A 26,231-nucleotide genomic window follows, 5' to 3' on the forward strand; every position below is an offset into this window, starting at 1 on the left:
TCATTTTGTCCTTTAGTTTATTTCAAGATTTTCTTTTTGATTTTCTGAAACTTGAATATAACTCTGGGTGTTGATGTTTTGGAATTTATTCTATGTAGTATTCTCTAAGCTTTCTGAAGTTTTGGTTTCATGCCTATTACTAATTTTGGAAAAATCCCCAGCCATTATTACTTAAAATACCCAAGTTTCTTTCTTATTCTTTTGGTATCCCTATTATGTGTATAGTATACTTTTTATAGTTGTCCTGCAGTTCTTGTATGTTCTGTTCTGGTTTTTTAATTTCTGTTTTTCTCTTGGCATTTTAGTGTGGAAGGCTTTTATTAACATGTCTTCAGTGGATTGCTACTCCACTTCCTCACTTAGTTGAATGATGAAGTCGTCAAAAGCATTCTTTGTAGTAGTGTTTTTAACTTTTAACATTTAAAAAATTATTTTTCAAAAAAAAATTATTTTTCATAGCATATTAGCAATAGTTACCTTAAATTACTAGTTTTATAACTCCAAAATCTCTGCCTTATCTGAGTTTGGTTGTGATGCTTGCTTTATTTCTTCAGAATGTATTTTTCTTTTTAGTGTTCAGTGTAATTTTTTGTTGAAATTTTTATGTGATTTTTTGGGTAATAGGAATTTAGGTAAATAGATGGTTAGTATGAAGTTTTGTAATCTGGCTCTGAGTCAAGTTGCGTTTAATGTTTGCTTGGTGTATGTATTGTTTGACGGTGTCAGAGGCTTCATTTTTCTCTGGTTTCCTTGTTTTTGTTTCCACTGTTATTTGGGGTTTCCCTAGAAACTCCTTGAATAGAGTCTGTGTCTTGAACCTCACTGAATTATAACCTGCTGTTATTATACTATTATACTGGAGCTTTGCTGATGTGGTGATAAGGTACCAGGGAAAGGAATTGTTTTATAATTTTATGATTAAATCTCAGTTGTTAATAGTGGACTTTCCTGTGAACTTCAGAAAAATTTTAGTCTCTACCCCTCCTCCCCCTTTGTCATGAAGGCTACCTGGAACTAGAGTTGTCTAACTGCCCTTTTTCTTCTTTTTTTTTAAATTCAAATAAGATTCTGACAAAGTAGTTTACCTTGAAGGCAGGTCTATGTTAAAGAAGACACATTAAGGGACACCTGGGTGGCTCAGCAGTTGAGCCTCTGCCTTCAGCCCGGGGAGTGATCCCAGGGTCTCAGGATCAAGCCCCACATCGGGCTCCCTGCATGGAGCCGCCTTCTCCCTCTGCCCAAGTTTCTGCCTCTCTCTCTGCGTCTCTCATGAATACATAAATAAAATCTTAAAAAAAAAAAAAGATATTGTGGGGCACCTGGGTGGCTCAGTCAGTTAAGCATCCAGCTCTTGATTCCAGCTCAGGTCATTATCTCAGGGTCATGAGATTGAGCCCTGCTTTGGGCTGGGCATGGAGCCTGCTTGGAATTCTGTCTCCCCTTCAGCTCTTCCCTCTCCCTGCACCCCGCCCCCCCAAAAGGGATGACATGTTGCTCTGGGCATATCTCAGCATGGTTACTTTTCCTCCTCCCATGCCCAAAACTGGAAGAGATCTTCTTCCTCCTGGATGATAATCTGGCAGAGCTACTAAAGGTAAACTCTTGAATATGTGGACGCTTCTCTTAAAACTGGACCTTCAAGAGTTTTAAAGCTTCTAGCTAGTTTATGCTCTGCCTTCAGGAATTCATTGTTATTTTTATAAAGTATTCTTACCAGTTAACTCTCTTCAGAGGCTCCTGTTCATGGTAAGTTCTGATCCTCTGTACTCACAGAGTTGTAGATTTTTTTAATTTGCTCAACTTTTTTTTCTTATTGTGGGGAAGGGAGTGACAAATTACAAGTTCTTTACATTTTGTAGCAGAAAACAAAAGACCTCTTGTTAATATCTTAGTAAGAGTTTTATTGAGATGTAATTCAGAATAATAGAAATTTACCCTTGGGGATCCCTGGGTGGCACAGCGGTTTGGCGCCTGCCTTTGGCCTAGGGCGCGATCCTGGAGACCCGGGATTGAATCCCACATCGGGCTCCTGGTGCATGGAGCCTGCTTCTCCCTCTGCCTATGTCTCTGCCTCTCTCTCTCTCTCTCTCTGTGACTATCATAAATAAATAAAATTTAAAAAAAAAAAAGAAAGAAATTTACCCTTAAAAACATACAGTTAGGTAGTTTTTAGTATGTTCACAGACTTGTGCAATCCTTACCATTTATCTGAGAATTGATATAATTGATATTCCTGGAAATATCAATTGATAATTGATATTCCTGGAAAAGAAATCTTATACCCATAAGCAGTCACTCCTCCCAAACCTAGGCAACCATTTACCTGTTTTGTATGGATTTGCCTACAAATCCTGGGCATTTTATTTAAGTAGAATCATACAACATGTGACCTTGTTTCCAGCTTATTTATCTTTTATCATCCCAAAGATCCATCCATTTATTTTAGAAAGAGGGGAGGTGGAGCAGAGGGAAAGGGTGAGAAGCACACTCCCTGCTGAGCACAGCCCCACAACCCTGAGATCAGAGATGATGACCTGAGGCAAAACCAAGAGTTGGATGCTCAACTGAGCCACCTAGGCACCCTCCAGCTTATCTATCTTAATGTTTTCAGTGTCATTCCTGCTGTAGCATATATTAGTATCCCATTCCTTTTTCTTTCTAAATAATATTCCATTGTAAAGATATATAACATTTTGTTTGTCCATTCATCAGTAGGTAGAAACACATTTTGGGCTATTACAAATGAAGCTGTTATGAACATTTGTGTAACATTTTTGTGTGGATATGTTTTAATTTCTCCTGGATAGATGTCAGGAGTTAAATTGCTGGGTCATAAAGAAACTATGATTACCATTTCAAGGAACTGCCAGACAGTTTTCCAAAGTGACTGCACTGTTTTTCATTGTCACCAACTGTGAAAATTCTAAATGCTTATTCTTGCCAACGCATGTATTCTTGATTCTAGTCCTCCTAGGGTGTGTGCAGTGAGTTCTCAGTAGTTTTGATTTGCATTTCCCTAATGACTGATGATATTGAGCATCTTTTCATGTACTTATTGGCTATTTGTGTATTTTCTTTGGAGAAAAGTCTATTCAGGTCCTTTAGTTGGATTTTCTTTTTATTGCTAAGTTATAAGAGTTGTTTATATATTCTAGATAGAAATCCAGCTATATGATTTGCATATATTTTCTCCTGTTTCAAATTCCTTGACAATATTCTTCTAATCACAAGTTTTATATTTTTATGAAGTCTAGTTTATCTTTTTGTTGTTGTTCCTTGTGACTTTGGTGTACTAAGAAACTATAGCCTAATCTAAGGTTATGAAGATTTATTCTGGTGTTTTTGTATAAGAGTTTATACTTTAGCTCTCCCTCTTAGTTTCCTTAACCCATTTTCAGTAAATTTAGATATATGATGTTGAGGTATTGCTTTGCTTTCATTCTTTTGCATAGATTCACCTAGTCCTAGCATTAGTTGTTGAAGAGAACATTCTTTCTTCCATTATGTTGTCTTGTTTCCCTTGTCCAAATCAATTGCCCGTAAACATAAGGGTTAGTTTTTAAATTCTTAATTTCTTGCATTAATATATATATGTATCTATTCTAAAGCCAGTAATAATATCCTCTTAATTATTATAACTCTGGTGACTTTTAACATTGTGAAGTGAGAGTCCACAGTTTTGTTTTGTTTTTTTTTTGTTTTCAAGATTGTTTTGGCTCTCCTGGGCCCCTTTGCATTTCCATGTGAATTTTAGGATCGATTTGTTAATTTCTGCAGGAAAGCAAGTTAGAATTTTGATTGGGATTGCCTTGTATCTCTAGATTAATTAGGACAGCTCTGCCATTTTCACAGTATTAACAGTATTCTTCCTGTCCATGAACATGGTTATCTTTCCATTTATTTAGGTGTTCTTTGATTTCTTTCAGCAACGTTTTATAGTTTTTAGCATTTACATCTTACACTTTTTTATTAAATTGATTTCTAGATACTTTATTCTTTTTGATTCTATTGTAAATGGGATTTTCTTCAATTCATTTTCAAAATGTTAATTGAGAGTAGAAATAAAACTTATTTTTTAAAAAGATTTTATTTATTTTGAGAGAGAGCATGAGCTGGGGGAGGGACAGAGAGTCCCACGACCCTGAGACCATGACCTGAGCCAAAATCAAGATTCAGATGCCCAACCAATTGAGCCACCCAGGTGTCCCAGAACTGATTTTTGCATATTGAACTTTATATATTACAATCTTGCTAAACTTGTATATTAGTTTTTTGATAAAGATTCCTTAGGATTTTTTTATGTACAAAATTGTGTTGTCTGTGAATAGAAAATGTTTACTCTTATCTTTATAATACGAATGCCTTTTCTTTTTCTTGCCTTATTGCCCAAGCTAGAAACTCCAGTCCAGTGCTGAATAGAAATGGTGAAAGAGGATATCCTTTTCTAGTTTAAGGGGAAAATATTTAGTTTTCTACCACTAAATATGTTAGTTATGGGGTTATTTATTTATTTTATTTATTTTTTAAAAGATTTTATTTATTTATTCATGAGAGACAGAGAGAGAGAGGCAGAGACACAGGCAGAGGGAGAAGCAGGCTCCATACAGGGAGCCTGATGTGGGACTCGATCCTGGAACTCCAGCATCATGCCCTGGGCCGAAGGCAGGGCCTAAACCACTGAGCCACCCAGGGATCTCCATTTATGGGTTTTTTTTTAATAGTTGCTTTTTACCAGGTTAGGAGGTTCCCATTTATTGCTATTTGTTGAGTGTTGTTATAAAGAAGGGATTATAGATTTTGTCTTAATTTTTTCCTGTGTCAGTGATCATGTTGCTTTTATTCCTTATTTTCTCAGTATGGTGTATTACATTGATTATGTTTGTAAACCTGTATTTCTGTGATAAATTCCCCTTGGTCATGATGTACAATCCTTTTTGTGTGTTGCCAGATTTTGTTTGCTAGTTGAATATTTGAGCATACATATTCATAAAGGATAGTTTTTAATGTTTTCTTGTGTTGTCTCTATCTGATTTGGACAACAGGGCACTGGCCCTGTAGGGTTAGTTAGAAAGTATTCCTCATTTGTGGGGAGGAGTCTGAGGATTGGTAATAATTTTTCTTTGTTTGATAGAACTCACCAGTGAAACCATCAGAGCATAGTTTTTATTTCTGGGAAGTTTTAAGATTACTATTCAGTTTTGGTGGTTTATGACTTTTAGGAATTTGTCCATTTTAAGTAGGTTATGTAATATGTTGCTATGTAGTTTTTTCTTTTAGTATTTTCTTATAGTTCTTTTTATTTTTTATTAAAGTCTTTTTTTAGGGCAGCCTGGGTAGCTTAGCGGTTTAGCTCCACCTTCAGCCCAGGGTGTGATCCTGGAGACTTGGGATCGAGTCCCCTGTCAGGCTCCCTGCATGGAGCCTGCTTCTCCCTCTACGTGTGTGTGTGTGTGTGTGTGTGTGTGTGTGTGTGTGTGTGTGTGTGTGTCTCATGAATAAATCCTTTAAAAAATTTTTAAAAAGTTTTTTTTTTTTTTTTTAACTTTGGTAGTAATTACCATTCTTCTGTTCCTGATTTGATTAACTCGAGTCTTTTCTCTTAGTAGAACCAACTCTGGATTAATTGATTCTGTTAATTTTCTGGCCCCTAATTTCATTTATTTCTGCTCCAGTATTTATTATTTGCTTCCCATTGCCTGCTTTGGGTTTATTAGGGTTTTTTTTTTTTTTTTAATTTTTCTAGTTTCTCAAAATAGAAAGTCAGATTATTAGATATTTCTTAAAAAAAAAAGATTGTATTTTTAAGTAATCCCTACACCCAACATGAGGCTTGACTTCAACAACCCCAAGATCAAGAGTCACACACTCTGCTAACTGAGCCAGCCAGGTGCCCTGAGATATTTCTTTTGTAAATCACAGCTATAAATTTCCTTCTAAGTATTATTTAGATTCATCCCATACGTTTTGGTGTGTTTTGTTTTCATTCTCATTCATTTCTAAGTATTTTCTAATTTCCCTTGTGGTTTGTTTCTTTCTTTCTTTCTTTCTTTCTTTCTTTCTTTCTTTCTTCTTCTTTCTTTCTTTCTTTCTTTCTTTCTTTCTTTCTTTCTTTCTTTCTTTCTTCTTTTTTTTTTAAGTGTGTTGTTTAGTTTCCACATATTTATATACATTGGAATTTTTCTTGTTTGGAATTTCTCATTTAATTCTCTTGTGATTGGAGAATATTATTGTTTATGATTTCAATTTTAAATTTGTTGAGGCTTGTTTTACGGCCTAGTAGATTCTGGAAATTCTTCTGTGTGCTCTTGAAAAGCATGTCTCCTCCATGATTGGCAGAGTTCTACAGATGTCTCTTAGTTCTGGTTGGTTTACAGTTGTGTTCATGTATGTGTTTCCTTGTTGATCTTCTAATTGTTCATCATGACTGATAACAAGACTTAAGTCTGCCATTTGATACTTGCCTGTGTTCTACCTTTTTGTTTCTCTGCTCTTCCCTTGTTGCTTTCTTTTGTGTGAATTAAATGTTTGCAGTGTACCTTTTAATTTCATTGTGACTTTTCTGTAGTTCTTTTTTTTTTTTTTCATTAAGATTTATTTATTTGAGCGAGAGTGAGCAAACAGGGAGAGGGCAGAGGGAAAGAGAGAATCCTGAGGAGACTCCCTGCTGAGTGTAGAGCCATATGCAGGGGCTCTGTATCCCAGGATCCTGAGATCATGACCTGAGCTGAAGAGTTGGACTCTTAACCGACTGAGCCACCCAGGTGCTCCTTGAGTTATTTTCTTATGGTTGCTCTAGAGGATTACTTAGAGAATATCTTAATATGAAGATATAAATACTAACCTAATTTCAATAGTAGTTAAATTTTGCTCCATAGTGTATCTATTTTCTCCCTTCTCCTTTTTTGCTATTATTGTCATAAAATTATATCTGTATATAATTCAAACCCAAAATGTTATAATTACTGCTTTATGTTTTTTAGGTGGGAAAAGAGAAATCATTCATACTGTCTTTTATGTTTATGTAGTTAACTTTATTGATGTCCTTTTTATAGATTTGAGTTACTATCTAGTTTCCTTTCTTTTCTGCTTTATTATTATTATGCAGTTTTGTTAGTGACAAATTTTCAGTTTTTGTTTATTTGGGAGTATTGTGGTTTTTCCATTTTTGAAGTATAGTTTTGCTCCATATACAATTCTTGCTTTACAGGCCTTTCTTTCAGCACTGCAGTACACATCCCACTGCCTTCTGGCTTCCGTGGTTTCTGATGAGAAGTCTGTTGTATATCTAATTGAGCAAAATAGCATTAATTATATAAAGCAATAATGGTGATATTCTTGTGGGATGTGTTACATACAAAGAAGTAAAACATGACAACAGTACACAAATGTGGGAAGAAGTAAAGAGGCTTTAAAAATTTTTGTGTTCTATTGTCATCATGTGATGAATATACTAATCCAATCAAGACTATGTTAAAGATTCAATTTTTAACACTTACATGGTGTTCATTAATACAATATCAAAATGTAGGGACGCCTGGGTGGCTCAGTGGCTAAGCATCTGCCTTTGGCTCAGGGTGTGATCCTGGAGTCCCAGGATCGAGTTCCACATTGGGCTCTTTGCATGGAGCCTGTTTTTCTTCCTTCTTCCTATGTCTCTGCCTCTCCCTGTGTCTCTCATGAGTAAATAAAATCTTAAAAAAATATCAAAATGTAAAAAAAAACAAAAAAAACCAATGTATAGCAAAAAGCTAACAAAAAGGTTAAATATAGAAAAATTTTAATGACATGGGAAAGGATGAATGGAGAGAACAGATGGAAAACAAGCTAGTAGACTTAGTAGACCTATCTGTAGTAGGAATTAAAACTATTCTTCTAAAAGAAAAAAGAAAAAAAAGAAAACTATTCTTCTTAGTTTCTGTTGTTAGGTATTTGATATAACCAAAATTTTAAAAATGCTAAAATATGTAAAATTTGAAAATATCTCTAGTGTTTATGGATCTGAAAAGTTTTTATGTTCATTTTCTTTCCTAAATACACAGCACCACAATAATAAATTTTTTGTTCGTGTACTTTAAAAAATCTTGCCACTCCCTCTCTGCTGTTGAATTTGAGCTCGTTTTTACATGTCATGCAACACCTCAGACATCTGTCAGCCATAGTTGTTCACTACCTGTTACAGGCCACACCCATCCACATCTGCCATTGCAGATTTGCCCCCGTGGAATAACTTTCCTTCCACTACTTCACAATAACCCACAGACTACAGTCCTGTGTTACCTATTTCCCCAAGTAAACGTGGGGAAATAGGTCTTTTTCAGTGTGAAGTGCTATGTTTATTGTAGTGTTTATGTATTTTAAACAACTCAGCATGCGTAAAATCGTTTTTATTGAATTTTGTTGTTTTTTTAATTGGGTTTTTCTCTTTTTCTAAATGTATTACTAACGGAATTTTGGAATGCTGTGCTCTTAACTCGGTCAATTTTTCCCCATAAGCCCTGCAGTTTTTACTGCATGATTTTGTAAAGTGCAATCAATTTAAGGAACTTAAATGTGATAATACAACAAGAGTCCCTCCCCGCCCCACCCCCCCAGCTTCTGTGCTAATAGATGTTTCATTTCACTGTCTTCTGGGTTTCATATATTCTTGTGAGAAATGCACAAGTGAGTATCCAGCTCCGAGTTCCTATGACAGTAAAATGTTCTGTCCCCCCCCCCCCACCCCCCGCCCCCAGCTGCCTTCAGTATTTCGCTTTTAGTTTTCAGCAGTTTAACTGTGATTTCTGCCTAGGTGTGTGCTTTTCTTTACATTTAACCTGATGAGGTTTGCCATGCTTTTGGAATATATAAATGTTTTTGTTTTCCCACATCTGGGAGATTTTACCCAAATTTTTTTTGACCCATTTTCCTCCTCCTCCTCCTCCTCCTCCTCCTCCTCTTCTTCTTCTTCCTTCTTTCTTCTTCTTTTCTTTCTTCCTTCTTTCTTCTTTTCTTCTTCCTTCTTTCTTCCTTCTTTCTTCCTTCTTTCTTCTTTTCTTCTTCCTTCTTTCTTCTTTCTTCTTCTTCCTCCTCCTCCTCCTCCTCCCCCTCCCCCTCCCCCTCCCCCTCCTCCTCCTCCTCCTCCCCCTCCTCCTCCCCCCCCCCCCTCCTCCTCCTCCTCTCCCTCCTCTGCCCCCCCCCCTTGTGGGACTCTGGTTACGTGTATGTTAGACCTTTGGATACTGCCTCAAGGGACTCCCCCCCCCCCCAATATTTTTTTCTCTATGTTCTTCATATTGCTCTCTCTTGATTTTTACTTACTCGTTTTGCCATTTCCAATGTGCCATTAAGTACATAAGGTAAATGCTGATTTCAGATGTTTTTCAGCTCCAATTTTTGTTCTTTTATTGTTTTTTTCTCTTTGTTTAAATTGCTATCATTTCATTCAGTACAAGGAAATTTCCCTGTACATCCTTGAGCATTTTTAAAAACAGCTGCTTCAAAATTCTTTGTATTTCAGTTTCACTTTATCATCTCAGAGTCATTTTCTCTTTTATTTCTTTTCTCTTGAATATGCATCATGTTTTCCTGTCTCTTTATATGTAAAGTACCATTAATTGTATTCTAGTATGTGGATTATAGATTTTATTTTATTTTATTTTATTTTATTTTGGATTATAGATTTTAAAAGCAATTGTATTTTTATTTTTAAAGGTTATTTATTTATTTGGCTGAGAGGGTGAGTGCACAAACGGGGCGCAGCAGGCAGAGGGGGTGGGAGAAGCAGGGACCCTGACATGGGGCTCCATCCCAGGACCCTGGGATCATGGCCTGAGGCGAAGGCATGAGCCACCTGAGCCACCCAGGTGCCCTACAATAGTATTTTTAAAGATTCTAATTGTTATTAGTTGCATATTTCATAATTTTTTGTGCTGATTGTTTCTTTGACTCATGTATTTTTTTTTTTTTTTCAATTGTCTTGCTACTAAAGCATATCCTCAAATAGTTCTTTCATGCAGTTCTCTGGGTAGTAAACTTAGCTTTTTACTATCTTGAACAACCTTATTTTGCCCTCATTTTCAATGCTACTGTAGGCATTCGGTTCTAGCTTGGGAGTTCTTTACCTTAGTACTTTGTGCTGTTGTTTATCATCATCAGTCTAATGGTTTTTTGAGGAGAGCAGATAATCTGCCTGTTCTCTTCTGGGAGCTTTTTTTTTTTTTTTTTTTTTAAGATTTTATTTATTTATTCATGAGAGACACACAGAGAGAGAGAGAGAGAGAGGCAGAGACACACACAGGCAGAGAGAGAAGCAGGCTCCACGCAGGGAGCCTGGCGCGGGACCTGATCCCGAGTCTCCAGGATTACACCCTGGGCTGAAGGCACCGCTGAGCCCCCCCCCCCCCCCCCCCCCCCCCCCGGTGCCCCATCTTCTGGGAGCTCTCAGGAGTATGTGTTATTGGCATTCTACAATGTGCCGATGTGAGACATGTTTATTTTTATCTTTTTCAGTGTGGTATGCATTTTCAATTCAGTTTCTTTTTTAGTTGTGGAAAAATAGCTAAATATCTCAGTAAATATTGATATCTGGCTTTAACTTTCATGCTCACGATTCCTTTTGTCTTTTACATATCCTGAATGTACTTTTGAAAATGCTTTGTCTTCCTGCCCACTCGCTCATGTCATCGAGAATGAATTCTTGTTGCAGTTGTAGATTTCCTTGGCCTTCTGTGTATTTGGTATATTTTAGAATTTTGCTTTTGTGGTCTCATTTTGATTGGGAAATTTAAAGTTTTTCTTCATTTTGTTCATCTTTTTCTGTACTTATTTTCCCTTGATTACAGTTTGTGCTTTCTAGCACCTGGACCCTTAAACTAAAGCAGGTATACGTTAGAATTTTCAGCTTGGTTCTTCAGGGTGGATTAGCAGCCTTGTGGATGCAGCCACTGATCATTCCACTGTGTTGTTTGGTATTCATCAAGAGACCTCTCTTTCTCTTAACCAAGGCAGCAGGTGGTATTAGCATTTCCTTATCTTCAGGAGTGGAAGCCTGTCTTAAAGCCAGTCTTTGGCTTTAAGCAGGGAGCATTTTTAATCCTTGTGTCCTCAGAAGGGGAAACTGGTAGCCATTCACAAGTGCTCATAGACTCAGAGCTTTGTATATAGTCCCTTGCTGTATCCCTGCTCACAGCTTTGCATTTCTTCTCCTCAAAGACTGGAGTCTTCTACCTTCTTAATAAGCCTTTTTTTTTTTCCTTTCCCAATACTTAAATTGTATTGTTTGGAACAGAGGGACTTAACTAAAAAAACACACTTAATGAGTCTTTTTGACTAGATATCTAAATGTTGTTTCTTGATGTTTTGTCACTCTTGTCTCACTTGACATCTGCTCTTGTTAGTAATATTGCTTTTGTGAGTTCAGCTCACTCGGAGTTTTAATATTTAGTAGGACAAACATGAATTTACTTTTGTTTTTAAAAATGTTTTTCTTGATTAAAATTCTGCATTTTTACATAGGAACTTTAAAATCATTTTCTAGTTTTGAAAATTCATTGGGAATCCTGAGTCTTACTATATGTATACATTAATTTTGGAAATATTTTTTTGTGCTGTCATGTTATCCAGATATATAACATACCTATTTACAGCTTTTAAAAAATATTTTATTTATTTGAGATAAAGTAAGCGAGTGAGAGAGAGTGAGCACACGTGGGAGGAGAAGCAGAGGGAGAGGGAGAAGCAGACTCCCTACTGAGCAGGGAGCCCCATGCCAGACTCGATCCCAGGACCCTGAGATCATGACCTGGATGGAAGGCAGATGCTTAACCAACTGAGCCACTCGGGTGCCCCTACAGATTTTTATATATTGTTTTTGTGCCTTGCTTGAGATTCCTGTTCTGTGATTTTTATAGTTTTGTGATTGGTATGTTTATACTATTTTTTTCCTCTAGTACTACTAGAAGATAAATTTAAATGTTTTTTTATATCCAGTCACTTTTCCAGAAGACTTAATTACACTTGACCTCTGAACACAGGTTTGATCTGCATAGGCACACTTATATGCAGGTTTTTTCCCAGTAAATACAGTACAATGCTATAAATGTATTTTCCTTATGATTTTCTAAACATGTTTTTCTTCCATATTATCTTAAGAATACAGTATATAATACACATAATATACAAAATATGTGTCAGGGGCACCTGGGTGGCTCAGTCAGTTGAGTCTGCCTTCGGCTTAGGTCATGGTCTTAGAGTCCTGAGATCGAGTCTGGTGTCCCGCTCCCTGTTCAGTGGGGAGTCTCCTTCTCCCTCTGCCCCTCCCCACTGCTTATGTGCGTGCTCGGTGCGCTCTCTCGCTCTCTCTCTCAAATAAATAAATGTCTAAAAAGAATGTATCATTTTACTGTTCATGTTACCCATAAGCTTCAATAGTAGACTATTAGTAGCAAGTTTTGGGGGAATCCAGTTACACATGGATATTGGACCTCATGGAAGCCAGCACCCAGCACCCTGCATTGTTTAAGAGTCCACTGTAATTCTAAAAGCTGTTAGTAAATTCTGTAGTGTTCTGTATATATAATCATGGCAACTACAAATAAATATCATTGTATATCTTTTAATATTATACTGGTTATTTGTTTTCATTATATTATTGTCTGAAACCTTCAAAATGATGTTTAACAGTTGTAGACAATTGCTTGTCCTGATTTTAATGGAAATGGTTTCAGTGTTTACTGTTGAATATCTTGCTGTATTAGATTTGAAAGAAAGTGTATCATATTTTAGTTTCCTTTTACTCTTATTTTGCTTGAGTTTTTATTTAGAATGGTAGCTGAAATTTGTCAAGTGCCATTTAAAATCTTGATGCAATCATAGTCAATTAGCTTTTTTGCAAACTGGATTCATCTTTTATTTAGTTGGTATTTGGGGAGGTTTTTTGCATCAGTACTTACAAGTGTACTGCTTTATACTCTTCCTGCTTTTCAACTATCTTTATCAGCTTTTATTAATATTTTATAAGCTTTTAAAAATGGATCACATACCTTAGTAATTACCTTTTCCTCTTCCTTTTACATTTCTTTTTTGGGGGGGATAATTTTGTTCTTTTAGTTTGATAAATTAAAAATTAAGAGTCCCATATTTGATTTTGTCATTTTGCCAAACTCCGAGAAAACCAGTATATGGATACCATACAGTACATATTTTCAAGTGTAATGTTATTAAATATTTTAAATGTCTTTATATGAATTTGACATTTTTTCGAATCTGTATCCAGGTCCCTATTTTTGTGGTCTAGATTTTTTTACTATGTCTTTTTAGAAATACAAGTTTCCAAAAAAACACAAATAAACAAAAAAGTATTATAAGTCTCCCAGTGATTGTTTATCTTTTTTTCCACAAATCCCCCTATACTTTTTATTGGAAGTCTTAATCCTAAATATTTATGTGTAGATAAGTTGAAAGATTTTTATAGTTGTTACTAGAGTGCATAATAATTATTACTAGTGCTTTGTATTTATGAATGAGTACTGTAGGAATTTACAGTGAATCTGGGTTTTATTGTTGCTTCATATTGCTCTTCCTGCTATTTAATGAATTGTAATAAATTTTTTGTAGCTGTCCTAAGTGTTTCAACTTGGGCTGGGTTCTGATATATTTCAGAGTATTTGGTAATTTTTACATATGTGGTTATAATAACCTGCTTTTCTTCCTTCCCTTTTTTTTAACAGTTACATGGGAATTGGTCTTTCTGCTCAAGGTGTGAACATGAATAGACTACCAGGTACTTAAAATTGAATTATAGCACTGTCTTACGGCTACCTCTTTCTGGCTAAAAATTTGAAGTAATAAATTGAAATAGTTAAATATATTGATGTTCTATCTTTAATCACCTATGTTATGAGTTCTAAGTGGAAGCCAAGTGGTTTTAAAAGATTGAAATTTTATGCTATTTAGCAAAACTTCTATCTACCATGCATTTTGTTTGTTTTGTGTTTTTGCTTGTTTTGTTTCGTTATTTTAGCTTCCATTACATAGTCATATCAACTACTTGAAATATTTTAATGTGATTGGTTCTCTTTGCTACCCAGCACATTTCTGGCTTTTAACCTATGTTCCTTTGTTTAATGTAGCCTGGGAATGTAGGCTAATAGTAAAAGTAAACTAAGGAAGGTGTCAGTTGGGATACCAGAACTGTTTTCCCAAAACCGTTAATCAGAAGAAAGTGATTCTTGTATTATATTTTCTGGTATTCTGTTTTCTAATGTTAAAAATTAATTCTAGGGGAGACTTTTTGAAAATAGAAAAATCTCCCATTTTATTTTATTTTATTTTTTTAATAAAATCTCCCATTTTATATTAAACTCTGTGTTTCAATCAAAGCAAAATTCCTTTGGTCTGTTAGCAAAGGAAATATGCATGGAAAATGTGTCTTGCTTTTTTTTTTTTTTTTAGATCATAGTCTTGTTTAATACATGTTTTAGTCTTCTCTGTGGCAAATTTATTTTCCTTAGTGTTACTTAGTGTTATAAACAGTATTTTAATGTAGAAATCATGTGGTATGATTGTTGGGAATTTGAATGTATATTTGAGGATTTTATCTTTGTGCTGTCATCTATTGTACTATTCTTGTTTATCTTGTCATAATGTTTAGTGAGTAGCACTAGTACAGGGGAACCTTACTTTTCATTGTAAATATACTGGAACTTTCTCTTTAGGCTGGGATAAACATTCATATGGTTATCATGGGGATGATGGACATTCGTTTTGTTCTTCTGGAACGGGACAACCTTATGGACCAACGTTTACGACTGGTGATGTCATTGGCTGTTGTGTTAACCTTATCAACAATACCTGCTTCTACACCAAGAATGGACATAGTTTAGGTACTAAGAAAATGTGTTGCATGTAAAATAATCCAGTATTGTGATTATTGTACTTACAGCATGGTAGTCACATTTACTATATAGTCCTCTATTATAAATACATGCCTCTGGATATGATTTCTTTGTTCTTTCTAGGTGGAAGTTGAGGAAATAGTGAAAATTTATATTCTGGGAAGGCTATGTTGTATCACATGTATGGGAATAACTATGAAAATAATCCCCATGTTCACATATCTATTCTAGGAATAGAAATGCTAAATGTTTTCTGCTTTGAGTAAAACACTAAACACTTGATAGTATGACTGAATTCTCTAGGTAACAGGTGCCAAGAGAAAAAGGCTGTCAGTTTTTAGTGTATTCTGTTTGGGGTAATAATGAAGGAAAGGCTTGATACTGGAACCAAATGAAAGGCATTTGACCTACTAAAAGGGCAGGCATGCTAACGATGATGACTACAAGTTCTGCAGAAAGGAGAGTTTGTTTTTTTAGTATTTTATTTATTTGGGAGAGCGAGAATGAGAACACAAACAGGGAAGGGGCAGAGGGAGAGGGAGCAGCGGGCTCCCCACTGAGCAGAAAGCTTGATCTGGGAGTTGATCCCAGGAACCTGGAATCATGACTTGAGCCAAAGTCAGATGCTCAACCAACTGACCCACCCACGCACCCCAAGGAGCAGAGTTAAAACAAAAAACTAATAGCAAAATTTCTAAGGGTAAAAGACAGATGGGAGTTAAATAAATAAATAAATAAATAAATATTAATGAAAACATGAAGAAGCCTATCCATTGTAAGACTAATATAAAATTAGGCTTTTTAGTTGTGTATGCACCCATAGCACTTCAAATTGAGAACTATCTGTGGTGGTTATATTTTCTTAATTTTTTGTTGTTGTTTTTATACAGAAAGTATAAAGGATAGTAAGACTGATATTTTAAAAATAAAATGGTTTCACGTTTTTTGAAAAGTCCTTGATTCAAAGCAAATTATTTCTGATGAGGTAAAACTAAAGGAAGCAAAAATTACTCAGAAGGCAGAAATTTCCATGTGCTGAAAAATAGTATTTAAAAATTAGACCATAAACAGTATCCTTAGGTATATAGTAGATATTCTTTAATATAATACAAAAACTGTTGTGTCTTTCATTTCATAATAGAAAATTCTAAATTTCTGGCTACATTGGTAATAACCATTCCTTTTTACTGTCTCACCGTATTCCTGATATAAAACTAATATTTTCACTTTTATATTTGGGTTAAATCTTTCCCTTCTCATTACTAATATTGATTCTGAAGTCCTGTGTTATCTGACTTAAAGGTTGTCCCAAGTCCATGGGTAGACTGGTTGTTACTGGTAAAAGAATGTTTATTCAGGACACCAGGCAAGATATGTATACTTGTGATTTGATTGCTGTGGCCCCCTAGTTTCCAGAGGATGCAGCCTCTTTATTTATTGTTACTCTTCTGGCTCTGATGTATCAAAGCTGTTAACTGGGATGGTTTTAATTGCCTTAGCTGCTTAAGATATTTGTATTTAAATTAAACTGCAGAAATCTGCTTTTAGGTATGACTTTTGATTCAGAAATGCAAAAGAAGGCATAATTTTAAAACCAAAATTATTCTTTTTACAGTTTTTAAAACTTTATTCCAGAGAAGAAATTTTATTTTGGAAGATGGAAAGGTCATGATGATATGATTTTGTTTCTTACTATATTTTCACAAACATTTATATTGAAATTTTCTCTTCAATAAGAAAACTATTTTTGAAAGTGAGATACTTTTTTTTTTTGAAAGTGAGATACTTTTTAAGAAAAAGGTACTTAATGATAAAATCACATTCTAAGTTCAAATAAATTTGAAACATTTGTCAGTATTCATTTATAAATTTAATAAATGTTTATTAAGCCCAAAGAGAGTCATTAATATGGGTTCTTTAGTTGCTTGGGTTTGTCTCCTTGCTTAGGCTGTGTGACCTTTTGCAAGTTAATATTTCTGTGCCTCAATTTGTAAAATAAGGTCACTATAATACCTACCTTTTTTTGGTTGTTAAAGTAAACTGAAGTGATGCATGCAAAGTTCTTAGGTGATTGCCTGGCACACAGTGAGTACTCATTAAATGTTTATTATCGTTGTGTGCCAGAGTCTGGGCTAGATGCTGGGGATGCAGTGGTAAAGAGCTACTCTTCTAGAACAGAGTTCAACAGGCCAAGGCCATGTGCCATCTCCTATCTGTGTTTTAAGTCAAGTTTCATTGGAACAAAGCCACACCCATTCATTTGTGCCATGCAGCCACTTTCCTATTCCAGTGGCAGAACTTAGTAGTTATGAAAGAGACCATATGGTTTGGAGAGGAGAAAAGATTTACTCTCTGGGTCTTTACAGAGGTATGCTGAACCTCTGGTCCAAATTCTAGCATCTAGAAGATAAAACATTATTTACATCCTGTTTTTTATATTTCCTGAGGTGGATCATTTCTACCCAAAAGCTGATACATCTTTAGTTTCTGTTTCATAAAGGTTTCCAAAATATATATTTACTGATCATAGAGGAATGGAAAGGGTTTTTTGTTTTGTTTTGTTTGTAAAGAGTTTGTTTATTTGAGAGAGAAAGGGAAAGAAAGCCCAGAAGGGAGGGAGGAGGGTCTAATGGAGAAGCAGACTACCAGCTGAGCTGGGAGCCCAATGTGGGGCTCAGACCTGGGACTCTGGGATCACTACCGGAGCTGAAAGCAGATACTTAGCCGACTGAGCTCCCCAGGTGCTCTGGAAAGGTTTTTGAGAAAATAGTTAAAGAAGAAACAGTATCTAGGTTAATTTAATTGGAAATTTTTTTACTTTGTTTTATTGAATATCATCAATTGAAGGTTACTTTTTAAAAAGCCTCTTGACAAATCAGAAAACTAGAAATATAAATTAATTGCCTTCTGTGTAAAACTTAAATAATTACACTAACTAAAGTGGTATCTTTTTGTGGTCTGAATGTGTACAGTTTGTGGTAGCTATATTTGGCAGTGTTCAAAAAATGTTAGCTAATCTATGAAACTGACTTGGGTTTTTCATTAGAGTTTTTGGTAAGGACTGAGGATTTTATTACCTATTAACAAAAAGGAATTTTTGCTAAACCTACAGAAGTAGACCCTCTTTGCTATGATAGATATCTTTGAGGACAATAATTTCTTAGACTGCTAATTTATGAAAAATGTTAAGATACGGTTGGTATTATTTTATTAACGTAATCTCTCTTGTTTTCTGTATCCTTTTAGTTTTCTGAAAATTTTAGAATAAATTTTCATATTTGGCCGGAAGTCACTTTGCTTTCTATTTATTAATAAAGCTAAAAGTTACCAATGTTTTATGGGGGATGTGGGGAGACCTCCAACTTTGCTTTCCTCCTGACAAGCCAACATGAACTTACTAGTTTTTAAAAGTCCTAAAAACAGAACTTAACTACAAACCACTATTTTTACACATTTATTAAAAGCCATATGGTAGAGATGCATAGTTTGTCTTTTAATTAATTGTTACTTTAATAAATAGAGTCAGATAGTTGTGTTTTCTGATGGGTCAGTACAATTACAAAGCCATGAAATCTCCAGTGAGAAGAGACCTTAAAGATGATTTAACAGAAACACCCCTAATTTTTAGATGATGATCAACACTGGAGAGGTACTGGTGCTGGTGTGTTGGTTTTGTTTTGTTTTAACGTGTGTTTAGGTGGGAAGAACTGAAATTAACTAACAAACCAACTCAGTCTCCTGTTTTTCTAGAGCTCAGTCCTCTTAAACCTGTGAATGAGGTCCTACAGAAATAATTGGTTTATTTATTATTTTATTTTCACCCAAGTAATATACTTAAATATTTGAAGAGAGATTATTAAATCATCACTTTGGGATGCCAGAGACTTACTCCTATGACTTCATGTTAATTCAGGTCTATCTGGAACATGACTGTGTTGAAATTACTGTCAGAGGACATTCGTGAGAAATTCTCACCCTATAAATCTTGATCCTTTGAATGAGGAATTGAGTTTTTTCACAGAATAGTCCAAAGTTATTTAAGAATGTACTTCCATGAGAAAAAAAATTTTTTTAAAGAAACAACAGTACTGTATTTCGCATCATCCACTTTTTTTTCTTTGTAACAACAACAAAAATCTCTTCTTTCCCTTCCCCTCAAAATTACAAAGCTAAATCTATGTGAGAAAGATTAAGTGAAAAGACTGGGTATAAAGCAGCTTGGGTGTTGGTCAAAAATTAGATACTATTTTGCAACCAGTTTTCTTATATGGCTCCTGACATAGCTTAGAAGATACATCTGAAACCATTTTTAAAGTCCTGGAGGTTTTTGCAGTACTCCAGAAATAAAATTGGTGTGTGACTAATGAGGATGTTGATTTTGAAAGGAGATAGCATTCGTTCAGACCTCTGTTGCTCTTGCTGAGAAAAATGCTAGTCTCATTATTTTATATTTAGGTTTTAAATTTTTTCCTTCCTTTGTTTTCAGTTATAAACTCAGCTTGTCATTATCATCTGCCTTTGAAAACCCATTTCTAATGCCACTTTTTTTTGTTTTGTTTGTTTTGTTTGTTTTTTAGGTATTGCTTTCACCGACCTACCGGTAAGACATAATTTCTTTTAAAAGCTGTTTTGTATTTTTAATTAAAAGAAATACGAAGAAACTATTATTAAGCCTGTTTGGAATTCCGTCTTACTGATATTTATCAAGCTTATATGCGATGCATAGAATAGAGAGCTTTTCTCTAGCCACCATTGTAGTCACCTTCAGAAATTAGGCTCCAAATGGCATTTGGTGCCCTGGCCCAAGGGAACTACTGTTATAGTGAGAAAAAACAACAACAGAAAAACAATTACTTAAAATACACCTTGTAATGTCACTGTCACTGCATTCACTTGAAATATGTTTCTTTGGTATCACTGAACTTTTCAGCAAGTGGCTGTGCAACAGTTGTGGTCATTTATTTATGCCTAGTATACCTAAATGACTGCTCTGTGGCAGATTCTGTGCATGGGGTGCATCATTCATCTAACAGGTGAAGGTCTCTGCCCTCTTGATGTATTCAAGCTGGAGAATAGGAGTAAATGACACATTAAAAATAAGTAAATTAAAACATTTTAAAAGGTTTTAGGTACTTCTTAAAGAGAAAAAGAACATGGAGGTACCAGAGACAGAACATGGGTTGTACAGTTTGCTCACCTTTGCAAAGGTTTGCAAGGGCTGAGGACTTGAGCAGAGACTTGTGACAAAGTGAAGGGAGTCACCTGAACGGCAGGCAGAGCAAGCATGTCCCAGGCAGAGGGAGCAGTTGGAAGGAGCCTGACTAAGGAAGGGGCCGGGAGACCCAAGACAGTGCTAGGTGAGTCCGAGGTCATGGGGGGGGAAGGTGGGAGCGTGGACATCTTGCGAGCCATAATGAATACTTGGGTATTCACTGTGAGTGGAATGCAGCCACGCTGCAGAGTTTTCTGTTCTCACGGTGTAACTCAGTTTTCAAGATTGCTGACTGCCGGTTGAAAGGTAGACTGGGGCAGGGAGTGAGAGCAGAAGCAGGCTGACCTGTGAGGATGCTATTGCAGAAATTCAGGCAGCAGGTGATTGTGACTCGTGTCATTACAGATTGGAGAACTGGCTTGATTCTAGATACCTTGTTTACCAAGGTGAAGACTAGCCATTGTAATATGCACCATGTATAAGATGAAGGGAGGAAAACCTAACTATGATATGTTTTCTTAGCACATAGAATTTTCATTTTGTATTCACTGAATGATCTGCTAGGGTATTGAAATATGGTGTTTTGTTTAAGATTTTATTTATTTACGAGAGACATAGAAAGGCAGAGACATAGGCAGAGGAAGAAGCAGGCTCCTTGCAGGGAGCCCAATGTGGGACCCAATCCCAGGACCCCAGGACCTGAGCCAAAGGCAGATGCTTAACCACTGAGCCACCCAGGTGTCCCAAAATACAGATTTTTTTAAAAAGATTATTTATTTATTTATTTATTTATTTATTTATTTATTTATTTATTTATTAGAGACACACAGAGAGAGAGAGACAGGCAGAGGGGGAGGCAGGCTCCATGCAGGGAGCCTGACGTGGGACTCCATCCCAGGTCTCTAGGATCACGCCCTGGGCTGAAGAAGGTGGCGCTAAACCGCTAAGCCACCAGGGCTGCCCGAAATATAGATTTTTTTTAAATCAGTATCACTCGTTGCACACCTGAAAATAATAAATAAGGACTATAGATTGATGAAGATATTTCCCACACTTCATGCTTAGAGTCCAATCTTTGAAACCACTTTTTTAGAGTTGATATCCCTGGTTTTCTATGTGATGCTGTCTTTGCCATTAAGAACATTTATTAAGAGCTCTCCATTATATCTCTGGCATTTTCTTCCAAGCTCCTGATTGCATTGTGCAGTTTTCAATATTACCAGAGGATACTAACCAAAAGTTTTCTGGCAACAGCTAAGACCCTGGTATTTCCTTCTTAGGTGGTTCATACATGGCTTGTTGACTAAAGTGTCTTAGAGGTGGCAGTTAACCAGCTGTTCCACCAGGAAAAAAAAACAGTCAAGTTCTAGAGTTTTCAGAGACCTTATTCTTCAACAGATTCACATCTGTGTAGGCAGGGACAGCTGCCTAAGTAGGCAGATGTACGGTGCCACTATTCATAAGACACATTTCAAGTTGCAGAGATGTTTTGAGAGAGGTGACAGGAGAATCACAGGCAGAGAATAGTCATCCAATCTATAGAGTATTAATATTCCTGAAAATAATTCTAGAAAAAAATCAAAGTTATAGTAGACGACAACTTTGCTAAGCTAAGGAAGATTCAGAGTCTGAAATCAGCATACTCACTAGGAAGCATTATTTAATACACAGTAGGGGAACATGTGTTTATCTCTTTGAAAAAGTGTGTAATCTTAGGATTTTGTCTTATATTTATATCAAAGTAAGTTCCAGGTAGATTAAAGAGTTAAATTCAAAAATAAAAATAAATATGATTTGAAAAAAATCCCAACTTAGAGCCAAGAGAATTTTCTGATGGATTGGATGTGAAAATACAAGAAAGAGGATAGGACTTCGAGATTCTTGGCCTAAGGAATGGAAGGAATGGCGATGCTACTTACTGATATAGAGAAGGCTGTATATAGGCAGAGCAGGTTTTGAGGGAGAGATCTGGAGATCAGTTTGGATAAGTTAAATGGAGTTACCAAGTGTAGAGTTGGCTGTGTAAGCCTAGAATTTGAGACAGTTATCTGGGCTGGAGACAAAAATTGGGAATCCTTGGCATTTCGGTGTTTAATGTCTTGAGATCGGATGACATCCCCAAGGGAGTGTGTAGGCCGAGAAGAGCGGTGGTGCATGTTTGGGAGAAGAGAAGGAACCAGCAGAGGGAGATTGAGAATGAGCAAGACTTTACAACTGAGTGTGTCCTCAAAGCCAAGTGATGAAAGCATCTCTAGAAGAAAAGCGTAATCAACTGCATCAGGTGCCCCTTTGTTACAACATGTAGGCTAAGGACCAAGAACTGACTGGCAGGTTTAGCAGAGGAGAGGTCACTGGTGACTCTGACAGAGTCTCAGCACAGTGAGGGAGGGAGAAATCCTAATCGGAGAGGGTTTAAGAGAGAATGGGAGGAGGGAAATGACAAAGTAGGGACAACCTCAGGGAGGATTTCCACTGCAGTAGGGAGGAAGCAAGTGGGATACAGTAGCTGGTGGCAGAAATGGAGGCAAGGAAAGATTTTTTTGATTTACCACCATGTTTATTTGCTGATGAGAATGACTCAGTAGCAAGCAAACAAGTCAATCTAAAGGGAGGAAAAGTAACTAGTCATCACACCTGTGAGTGGACAAGTAGAGATGTGATCATGTGCTTATTGGAGGGGAGGCTTTAGGCATGACTACCTCCTGGTGAGTGCAGGTCTGAGTGGCTCAGAACTAACAAGTGAAGTTTCCTTTCCATTTGGCTGAAGGACTCTGCTGGTTGGGTGTTTGGGGGTTTTCCCCCTCTTTTTGTGGCCCGAAGCAAGTAAAACCAACTTGTTGGAGCAAGCAGATGTTTTATGAGCTTTTGTTCCTCGCTTGTAGAAGTGGTGGTGATTTGGAAGAGGCTAAGCAGGTCATAGACATGTTGACTGTTTTTGTGTTGCCTTCTGACTATTTTTGTCCCATTTGGAATCACTAGTTAACTGTTTGCCTTGTCTATAGTTACTTAGTAGTAATACTCAGCTTTGTAACAACAGTGGGTAAAGTGGTGGTTATGGAGGTTGTTGCAAGGTTTTTTTTCTTTTTTTAATACAGTGGTTCTGAGAGCTTTTATTTTTATGACTCTCAGATCTTCTGGGACTTCCACATGCAGCACAGCATTCTGCTACTTAAAAAAGGAAAGAGAAAGTTAGTCTTTCCCTTAAGGGCCCCACCATAGGAGTGTTTATATATTCTGTGTGTGTGATCTCCCACTAGCCAGTTGTAGCATTAAATCCTGGTAAAGAGTATATTTACAGGGAAAAAAAAAGTTTATCTAGACCATTGCACTTACCATGAAACCTAGGCTGTTTACACGGCTTTGAAAACCTTATGTCTCTTTCAAAATGATCTTCCCCAGCCCATCTTACCAGTTTGGGAAATGTCCATCTATAAACTAATTCAGTTCAGGATTAGGTGAATTCCTTTTGTTACAGAAGCTGTTCTCATTTAAAATGCTCTTTTCCAAGTTCTGTAGACTGATTTGAAATCTACCTTTTATAGATACATTATTTGCTTTCATTTTCATTAGAAAACATCTTTAAAATAGAACAAAACTATGCTATTGAGAATATGATTTTGCATATATTTAGCTTTTGAATATTTTTAGGATCTGTATTTTTATTTATTTATTTTTTATTGGTGTTCAATTTGCCAACATATAGAATAACACCCAGTGCTCATCCCATCAAGTGCCCCCCTCAGTGCCCGTCACCCAGTCACCCCCACCTCCCTTTCTACCACCCCTTGTTCGTTTCCCAGAGTTAGGAGTCTCTCATGTTCTGTCTCCTTTTCTGATATTTCCCACTCATTTTTTCTCCTTTCCCCCTTAATTCCCTTTCACTATTTTTTATATTCCCCAAATGAATGAGACCGTATAATGTTTGTCCCTCTCTGACTTATTTCACTCAGCATAATACCCTCCAGTTCCATCCACCTCGAAGCAAATGGTGGGTATTTGTCATTTCTAATGGCTGAGGAATATTCCATTGTATACATAGGCCACATCTTCTTTATCCATTCATCTTTCGATGGACACCGAGGCTCCTTCCACAGTTTGGCTATTGTGGACATTGCTGCTAGAAACATCGGGGTGCAGGTGTCCCAGCATTTCACTGCATTTGTATCTTTGGGGTAAATCCCCAGCAGTGCAATTGCTGGGTCGTAGGGCAGGTCTATTTTTAACTCTTTGAGGAACCTCCACACAGTTTTCCAGAGTGGCTGCACCAATTCACATTCCCACCAACAGTGCAAGAGGGTTCCCCTTTCTGCACATCCTCTCCAACATTTGTTGCTTCCTGCCTTGTTAATTTTCCCCATTCTCACTGGTGTGAGGTGGTATCTCATTGTGGTTTCTTTTTTCTTTTTTTTTTTAAGATTTATTTATTTATTTATTTATTTATTTATTTACTTATTTACTTATTTATTCATTCATGATAGAGAGAGAGAGGCAGAGACACAGGAGGAGGGAAAAGCAGGCTCCATGCCAGGAGCCCGACGTGGGACTCGATCCCCGGACTCCAGGATCGCTCCCTGGGCCAAAGGCAGGCGCTAAACCGCTGAGCCACCCAGGGATTCCCCTCTCATTGTGGTTTTGACCTGTATTTCCCTGATAGCAAGTGATGTGGAGCATTTTCTCATGTGCTTGTTGGCCATGTCTATGTCTTCCTCTGTGAAATTTCTGTTCATGTCTTTGGCCCATTTCATGATTGGATTGTTTGTTTCTTTGCTGTTGAGTTTAATGAGTTCTTTATAGGGTCTATATTTTTCATAGGCTAATAGAAAATAGGAGATCTTTTGTTTTATAACAAAACATAAGAGGTGTAAGTTATTTTTGTCTGATTCTACAAAAGAAGGGGTGATTTTTTTTAATGTATTAGAAATTTTCATGGAAAACATTGTTTTACATAAATCCATAACCTAGATTCATGCTACATCATGGAAGAACCTTGTAAGCATTATTATGCTAAATCAAAGAAGACAGTCACGAAAGACCACATATTATATAAATAATTCCATTTGTATGAAATGCCCAGAATAGGTAGAGCTGTAGGATCAGAAAGTAGATTAATTGTTTTCGAGGGTTATGGGATGGGGGGCAGGAAGTGATGGCTAATAGGTTGGAGGTTACTTTTTTGGAATGATGAAAATGTAAAATTGTGATGGTTGCACAACTCTGTGATTATGCTAAAAACTATTGAATTGTTCCTACTTTTAGATATCCGTAGTCTAGTACGTTAAAAAGTTAAAATGTATAGTTTAGCCCCTCGATGGCTAATTCCTTTCTCCTCAGTTCTTCAGGTTTAAAGTTGAGTAGCCTTAAAAAAGTTACTTTTCATTGATTCCAGCTGACTTTACCAGTTCTAGTTTTTTATCGTGTTCTGATTCCAGAAGCAATGTATAGTATTCAAATAATAAATCTTTATAAATACAGAATTATGCAGAAGAAAAGTTTCTTATAATCACAAAGTGTTGAGATGAGTGCGCATCCTTCCAGGTCTGTTTCTAAACTTGTTAGCAGGTCTGTCCATTATTTAAGTGTTTACAGTGGGGTCATAGTTTATGTAGTCTCTAGCTTGCTTTCTTCATTTAGTAATATATATGACCTCTGTCTGTATCAGTATACACATTTTTACTCATTTCTTACAATAGCTTGTTTTATGATGTACTACCACAATTTCTAGGATGTACACTTTTCATATTTTGACATTTATGAAATGGGAGTGCTTCTTAGAATCTATGGCCTGTCAGATTTAATGGGCCGTGTTTTTTCTTAGACCTAAAATAATGGTATATCTTACAGTTATTAGAGTCTGAGTTTCAATGAATATGGTATGTAATACCACCTGTGAATGGACATTCTTTTTAATATTTTGCCATTAAAATAGTGCTGCAGGGCATATATCTTTGCACATGTTTGTTTCTCTGCAGGATTTAATTCTCACAAGTGAAATTGCTTTGTCAATTTCAATAGATTTTTGCCAAATTTCTTTCTTAAAAGATTATATCAGTTTACATTTCTGTGCACATTGGATGAGAGGGCTTATATGATCTCAACCTTCTGTCAACATTGGGTATTTTCAGTCTTTTAAATCTTAATCTAATGTG

General features: G+C 36.2%; 1 protein-coding gene across 1 annotated transcript in view; it reads left to right on the plus strand.

Moving 5' to 3' along the window:
- RANBP9 (RAN binding protein 9) overlaps positions 1-26,231 on the plus strand; it is a 93,858-nt gene that overhangs the window by 40,985 nt on the left and 26,642 nt on the right. Inside the window, exons 3-5 of the mRNA XM_072729104.1 lie at positions 13,707-13,759; positions 14,694-14,861; positions 19,451-19,473. Of these exons, the coding sequence (XP_072585205.1) occupies positions 13,707-13,759; positions 14,694-14,861; positions 19,451-19,473 (244 nt within the window). The remainder of the gene's footprint in view (positions 1-13,706; positions 13,760-14,693; positions 14,862-19,450; positions 19,474-26,231) is intronic.

Source organism: Vulpes vulpes, chromosome 12, assembly GCF_048418805.1.
Source record: "Vulpes vulpes isolate BD-2025 chromosome 12, VulVul3, whole genome shotgun sequence".
NCBI lineage: Eukaryota > Metazoa > Chordata > Mammalia > Carnivora > Canidae > Vulpes > Vulpes vulpes.